At 36.8% G+C, this 7,378-nt stretch overlaps 2 protein-coding genes across 2 annotated transcripts; both read left to right on the plus strand.

Annotated features, from left to right (window-relative positions):
• Positions 1-1,607: 1,607 nt before the first annotated feature.
• LOC123528910 (uncharacterized) lies at positions 1,608-6,579 on the plus strand. The gene is made up of 2 exons (XM_045308983.2): positions 1,608-3,375; positions 5,072-6,579. Exon 1 carries the CDS (start codon positions 1,871-1,873, stop codon positions 3,368-3,370), a length of 1,500 nt encoding a protein of 499 aa, XP_045164918.2. The 5' UTR covers positions 1,608-1,870; the 3' UTR covers positions 3,371-3,375; positions 5,072-6,579.
• On the plus strand, positions 4,179-5,441 carry LOC123530436 (uncharacterized). Its single transcript, XM_045311209.2, has one exon. The coding sequence runs from the start codon at positions 4,179-4,181 to the stop codon at positions 5,439-5,441; it is 1,263 nt and encodes a 420-aa protein (XP_045167144.1).
• Positions 6,580-7,378: the final 799 nt, after the last annotated feature.

The raw sequence follows: 7,378 nt of genomic DNA on the forward strand, positions 1-7,378 counted from the left end.
AATAGCCCACCATCTGATAACGGTGGGCTAAAAAGGGGCATAATTTTGAAAAAAATGCAAAGTAGAGTTATGGGACCTACACAGTGCATGTCAGATCATGACAGTGAACAAGTGTGTGAAGTTTCAATCCATTCCTATTAGTGGGTACTGAGATACCAGCTTACCCAAGAATTTCTAAGTCGAAAAAGGGGCATAATTTTGTGAAAAAGCAAAATAGAGTTATGGAACCTGTGCAATTAGGTCAGTTTATCACAGTAAATAAGTGTGTGAAGTTTTAATCCATTCCCACAAGTGGTTACTGAGATACCAGCTTACATACAAAACCTAAACCAAATCGGGACGTGGACGCGGACGCATGGGTGAGTCCAATAGCTCTACTATTCTTTGAATAGTCGAGCTAAAAAGAATACAACATCATTATACACATCCTGGGGAGTAATCATCATACTATGATGGAGTAAAAGACTGTAGCCTAGCTACAAATGTCCTTTCTAGACTATTTTGACAATTATTAAATACAGTTGAACTTCAATGGCTCGAACTCGGATCTTTCGAACACCCGGGATCGCTCGAACTCTTCGCCCGGTCCCGAATTTATTCCTTCTTTATTCTATATAGTTCTACCTCGGATCGCTCGAACTTCGAAAATTCGAACTCTCGAACTCATTTGGTTGTCCCTTCGGCTCAATTACAGTGATAATTACATCTATTCAGTCGAACAGCCAATTTGTCGCCGGAATGGCTTGTGTTTACAAAGTTTTTAACACCTCTGCCTGACATTCGCCAAGCTTCCCCTTTAACCGGCGCGTGCGTAATTTTCACACGTTTATGTAATTAGCGACGATATACGACAAACAAATTAAACAAAGTGACTTTTGTTCACTGCAATGCTTTAATGGGCTTTGATTAATCCGAATAAAAGTATTTAAAATAATTGAGCAATGTCTGTCTTTATTTTTTCTGCATAAAAACGGGAGATTCGATGTTAACTTTCATACTGCTTTAGCATGGCTGAATAACTTAGAAAAGGACCCGGAAACGGGGAGATAGCTAAGTCGGCTGCATACTGGAAGGCAAGGAACAAAACGAAAATAAGATCCAAAAACTTTAGAAACAAAATATATAACGCCATCATCAAATGTGAAAAACTCAATCTCATGTGTTCTATGTACAAATCTCTCTCCAAATTAGATTTCAACAAGCGTTCGGCGGTTCAGTCCTACATCAAGGATTTCTCAAAAAAAAAATAAACTGTAAAACTGTATTCTGTACATGACTCATTGATATTGTGAATAAACTGACGTATGCTCATTAATGTTGTGTATTGATTTCATGTGTCTTTTTATAGCCTATGTCTACACGTATCGTCATTTAGTACCGTTTTCAAATTATATTTCTGTGTACATGTCCGTGAATTAATTGTTTGCGTTTTAACGTGTTTATATTTGAAAATATTTGCACTGGACTATGATTCATAAAGGTTTGCTATTCATATCTTTCTATTTGATGCTGTCTTCACCAAATTCTTATGATTCTATCGGACCAATCCACCCTTTGAGAATTCTAGGAGTGAACTCGCCTGCTGTCACGTGACCTAGCCACAGAACAAAGAAAGCTTTCACGTGGACTAGAACTCGAAAATAAACTAATCAATAATCGATCTTTTCATTATATTCAAAAGTGTTGATTCCGGAAATCTTTTTGGAATATAAAACAGGAACACATTATTTATCAAACTGACGGAATATTTTTAGTGTCAAAGCATTTGATTTATGAAAATTTCGTCTTTTCTTGTACAGTACTATAAGCACTTGATGCTCGAATAATGGCGGCCCCTTACTAACTTTGTATTCTACGTTCGTTTGTGAATATGGATAACAATCGGATTTATAAAAGTCTTAGGATGCCGTCTGGAAATGAAACATATAGTTCGTTGGAACAACATAACTCGGCTGTAACTTCTCGGAATAATCAGTCTCAGACTGCCGAAGTTAGGGGTTTGGTCGGGGATTCTATCCAAAATCAGATTCACATTGTTGGGGATTCCTGTGAGGACCCCACGGAGCACCCTTCACGAGAAACCAGTAATGGACTCAGCCAAACTGACGTTCATGTGCTTGCGCATGCGCCAGTAACTATAACTGGAGACAATTCTGGGTTTTCCCGTAACTACAATGACGTTCATGCAACTACGCATGCGCCATCAAGTATAAACATTCCTTTGAATGCTGGGATCGCCCAAAGCGGCGGAAGTGCAGGGGAAAACAGTAATACGCACGCGCAAATGAGTGTAAATTCGCATTTGCAAATGCAAATGTTGCAAAATCAAAAAATCATGTTGGAGCAACAGTCAACGGTGGCAGGTTTGGTTAAGAAATTCGACGCTTTAGCCAAACAAATGGACAAACGCCGGCGCAGTGATCTTTTAAAACTGCCACGACAACCGAAACCTCCGACAATAACCGGAAGTGGGTATGAAGATGTTTCCGATTCGGATAGTTCGTACCCGTCCGATAATGACGCTTCGTTATTGGACTCGGACGATGATGGATCAGTGGAAGGCCACCAAGTGGGGAACAACGACTGTTCTTCTGAAAGTTTAAGACTTTTAGCGGAGATGAGTAGAGATTTCAAAAAGCCTGAGGAAACTGGGCCAAAAGTTGATCGTGTGTTAGCGGATACGGTGAACTTTGGTATAAGCCAGCCGGTAGACCGAAAGATAGCAACAAAACTTTGTGACAATCAAAAGAGACCAAGTAATTGTGAATTTCTACGGGTTCCAAAGGTGAACAAAGAACTGTGGGTGAGCTCAAGTCTCAGTAAAAACATTAAGGAGAGAGACAGGAAAATGCAAACAATACAACAATACATGACAGCAGGGTTGATACCTCTAGTAAACTTGATGGACAAGTTGTTAGAACGAAATGATTCGGATTCACTGGAGCTTGCTCGAGATTCTTTTCAGTTAATGGCCTACGCACATAGGGATATGACAAATCTCAGGAGACAGCAGATAAAACCAGGAATAAATGAGAAGTACCACCAGCTATGCAATGATTCTACAGAGGTGACCGAAAATTTATTGGGAGACGGTTTGGATAAACAGCTGAAAAGTTTGGATGACATGAGGAAACTTGGTAGAGACATGACTAAGCCTCAATTTAAGCAAAGTCGGAAGAGAGATCATCAAGGTCAGTTCAAGTCAAAAAATGACGTCATCCGCCGAAGAGACAATAGAGATCAACAAACACAACGATATTCACAAGATCCAAAGTCTTTTTTATCGAAAGGATACCGGCAGAAGCCGGTGCATCAAAACAAGTTCAAAAAACCCCGGAGGAACAATTACAACAACAACAAACAGGATTAAATCATGTAAGTCAAGTTTTTGATAAGTTAGAAAATAAACCGGAAAATTTTAAGGCAGGCAAAGTGTCTGCTTTCTATGAATCATGGACAAATATAACTTGTGACAAGAAATTACTAAATACCGTTAAATATGGATATACTATTGAATTCGAAGAAACTCCTTCTGATTTAACAGCTGCTCCTGTATAAAATTTAACACTCATGAACATCAAATTATTGCATCGCTCTTGGACGAATTAAAATTGAAAAATATTATAGAGGAGACGAATCATGAGGTAGGAGAAGTGATATCAAATATATTTATTCGGCCAAAAGCGGATGGTTCTTATAGGTTAATTTTAAATTTAAAACGCCTAAATGATTACGTGGATAAAGTACACTTTAAGATGGAAACATTAAAATCAGCATTGGCATTAGTGAAGCAGGATTGTTTCTTTGCCAAGATTGATTTAAAAGATGCGTATTACAGTGTAGGAATAAATCATGAAAGTAGGAAATATTTAAAATTTAGGTGGGATGGCAAGTTGTATCATTTTACCTGCCTCCCAAACGGACTTTCTTGTGCCCCAAGAGTTTTTACTAAACTTTTAAAGCCTTTATTTTCAACTTTAAGAAAAGTAGGGCACGCAAATGTAGCATATATTGACGACAGTTTACTATCAGGGGACACATTTGAAGATTGCAGTCAAAATGTTCATGAAACCTTGTCTTTAGTGGATTCATTAGGTCTCACAACTCACCCTAAAAAATCAATAATAGTACCTACACAAAATATAGAGTTTGTGGGTTTCTTGCTAAACTCGCAGAGGATGACTGTGACATTAAATGAAAGAAAATCCATGGATATTAAGCAACATTGTGAGAAATTGTTAAAAGAGAAAATAGTTACAATAAGAGAATTTTCTAAGTTGATTGGGAAAATGGTTGCAGCAGACCCAGGGGTACTGTATGGACCTTTGCATTATAAAGCTTTAGAGATTGAAAGAGACAGGGCTTTAAAATTGAATATAGGTAATTTTGACGCTTATATAAAAATAAGTGAACAGGGTGAAGAATGCTTGAAATGGTGGTTAGATAATATTGGTCATGTTTTCAAACCTATTTCACATGGGAATGTTGATAGAAAAATTGAAACGGACAGTTCTATGACTGGTTACGGAGGACATGATACGACATTTAACCGTGTTATAAGTGGACATTGGTCATCCGATGACAAAAAACAACATATAAATTATTTAGAACTGAAGGCAGCATTTTTATGCCTGCAATTTTTCTGCGGAGGTGTGCAAAATGAACATGTGCAGTTGTACTTGGACAACACAGTTGCCATAAAATACCTCTCAAAAATGGGGGGTAGGAAAATGCAACTAAATGAGCTCACAAGAGAAATTTGGGAATGGTGCGAAAAGCGTAACATTTGGCTTTCTGCGTATCATATACCAGGAAAATTAAACACAACAGCAGACACACTCAGTAGAATGAGCAAAAAGCTAAATGATGACATGGAATGGTCATTACATGAAAGTGTGTTTAATTGTATACAGGAAAAAATGGGCACATGTAGTGTTGACCTATTTGCCTCTGCAGCAAACCACAAACTGGATCAATATGTGTCATATGTCCCGGAGGGCCATGAAATAGCGGTTAATGCATTCTCTTTATCTTGGTCCAAAGGTCTTAATTATATATTTCCACCTTTCAGTTTGCTGGGGAAAGTACTTCAAAAAGTAACGGAAGACCAGGCAGAGGCAATCTTGGTAGCCCCTATTTTCACAACACAGCCATGGTTTCCGCGTCTTCTTCAAATGATCTGCAGTCAGAGCTACATACTTCCAAGGATGGAGAATTTGTTAACATCACCAAGGAAGAAAAACCATCCTCTAGTGTCCATGAAAATGGGGGTTTTCAGGATATCCGGGAACATCTTATTCGTTCAGGACTACCAGAAGAGTCTGCAAAAATCATCATGGCGTCTTGGCGACGGTCAACGCAAGATCAGTATGGGTCACATATCAAAAAATGGTTGCGTTTTTGTGGTCAAGAACAAATTAATTCAATTAAACCATCTATGAATCAGGTAATTCTATTTTTGACAAAACTTCATACAGAGAAGTACAGTTACAGAACAATAAGTGCAGCAAAATCAGCAATATCAACTTATATAAGTCTTTTTCATGACATGGATATTGGAAGTGACAGAAAAATAAAACGCTTCATGAAAGGGATATTTGAAATTAACCCTGCATTGCCAAAATATAACGCCACATGGGATGTTAAACAAGTCTTAAACTGCATAAAAGGAATGCCAACCAATGATTTATCATTACGGTTGCTGAGTGTAAAATTAGTAGTTTTGTTGGCACTCACAACAGGACAACGGTGTCAAACTTTAGCTGCATTGGATATTGAGGATTTGCATATAGAACAAACATGTGTAAAAATCAGAGTTACAAGTGTGCTTAAACAAACAAAACCAAATTCTCATTTAGCAGAGCAATTTATTGAAGAGTATTGTCATGATAGTGAATTATGTGTTGTTAGGGCATTAAGAATTTATTTGGAAAAAACTAATACTCTAAGAAATACATCAAAATTATTCATTACTCTGCAAAAGCCACATGGTGCAGTGACATCAAATACTATCGCAAGGTGGATAAAATTAGGCCTTAAACTAGCTGGAATAAACATTTCTACTTTTTCTGCACACAGTACAAGGGGTGCTTCTACTAGTGCAGTAGCATCAAAATCTATTCCAATTAATACAATTTTAAAAACAGCAGGTTGGAAAAGAGATTGTACATTCAGAACTTTTTATAACAAACAAATAAGTAATGATTCATCCTATAGCAAAGCAATTTTAAGTATAGTTGATGATTAATAAGACAATGCATACACATGTCATAGTTCATGTGCAAAATTATTGCATAAACTCAAGAGTACTAAGGTTGATATTACATAGATTAGATTAAAAAATTGTTTTTTCTGGAGAAATTGTGTATAGTTATATGATTTTAATTGCATTTTATGACTAAATTGAAACAATTTATGAATTTTATTATGCATGGAACATAATTAATTTGTCATTTGTGTTTTATTGCTTTATATTAGCTTTAGTATGACTGAAATATTATTTCAAGATAAATCAAAGCTTTTTTGAAATGTATCAATTGTCACAATGACATTATGACAATACAGGATTTCATCAACTCATTTGTTTCTTTCTGATACAAATCCTTTAGTTAAAATACTATTTTTGGACATGGACTCTAAAAACTCCTAGAATTCTCAAAGGGTGGATTGGTCCGATAGAATTGATAAATTAAACGAGACTTACCTGTAAGGTGAAGTTTGATTTCAATTCTGTCGGACCAATCCACTGAGAATTATAGGCCCTCCCTCTTTTTCGAAACCCACCCAAATTTCATTATTTCCATGTTCACAAAAATATAGTATAATACTCTGAAGTCTGAGGCTAGGTCACGTGACAGCAGGCGAGTTCACTCCTATAATTCTCAGTGGATTGGTCCGACAGAATTGAAATCAAACTTCACCTTACAGGTAAGTCTCGTTTAATTTATCAATTATATTAGTGTTTTATCTGTGTTTTTTTCGTATCTATGTAATGTTTGAAAATAAATAATAAAGACTATTTCAGCGTTCGTTTTTACAAATCATCGTATCATACACACATGTAGGTACAATATGACAATATATTACGATGTAAGGTTTGTAACACATCATGCCGTCGAAATCCCAAATTCAAAATGGCCGCCATTTGGATGGCTCGAACAACGGAAAACTCGAACTTATTTCAACGGGACCCTCGAGTTCGAGCCATCGAAGTTCGACTGTACCTGTATAGTGGGTTATATTCGCGGAGGTTTAATTTTTGCTTTATTCGCGTTAAACATTGACAGCGCGAAATCTAAACACCACGATTTGTTTGTTACCTCGAACATACACATTTCACCAAGGGACAGCCAATAACAGGGTGATCTAGTGCTTATCA

Source organism: Mercenaria mercenaria, unplaced genomic scaffold (assembly GCF_021730395.1).
Source record: "Mercenaria mercenaria strain notata unplaced genomic scaffold, MADL_Memer_1 contig_627, whole genome shotgun sequence".
NCBI classification, from domain to species: Eukaryota; Metazoa; Mollusca; class Bivalvia; order Venerida; family Veneridae; genus Mercenaria; species Mercenaria mercenaria.

What these genes read in the sequence shown, in the direction of transcription:
- LOC123528910 (XM_045308983.2), top strand. Translation starts at nt 1,871, where the DNA reads ATGGATAACAATCGGATTTATAAAAGTCTTAGGATGCCGTCTGGAAAT.
- LOC123530436 (XM_045311209.2), top strand. Translation starts at nt 4,179, where the DNA reads ATGACTGTGACATTAAATGAAAGAAAATCCATGGATATTAAGCAACAT.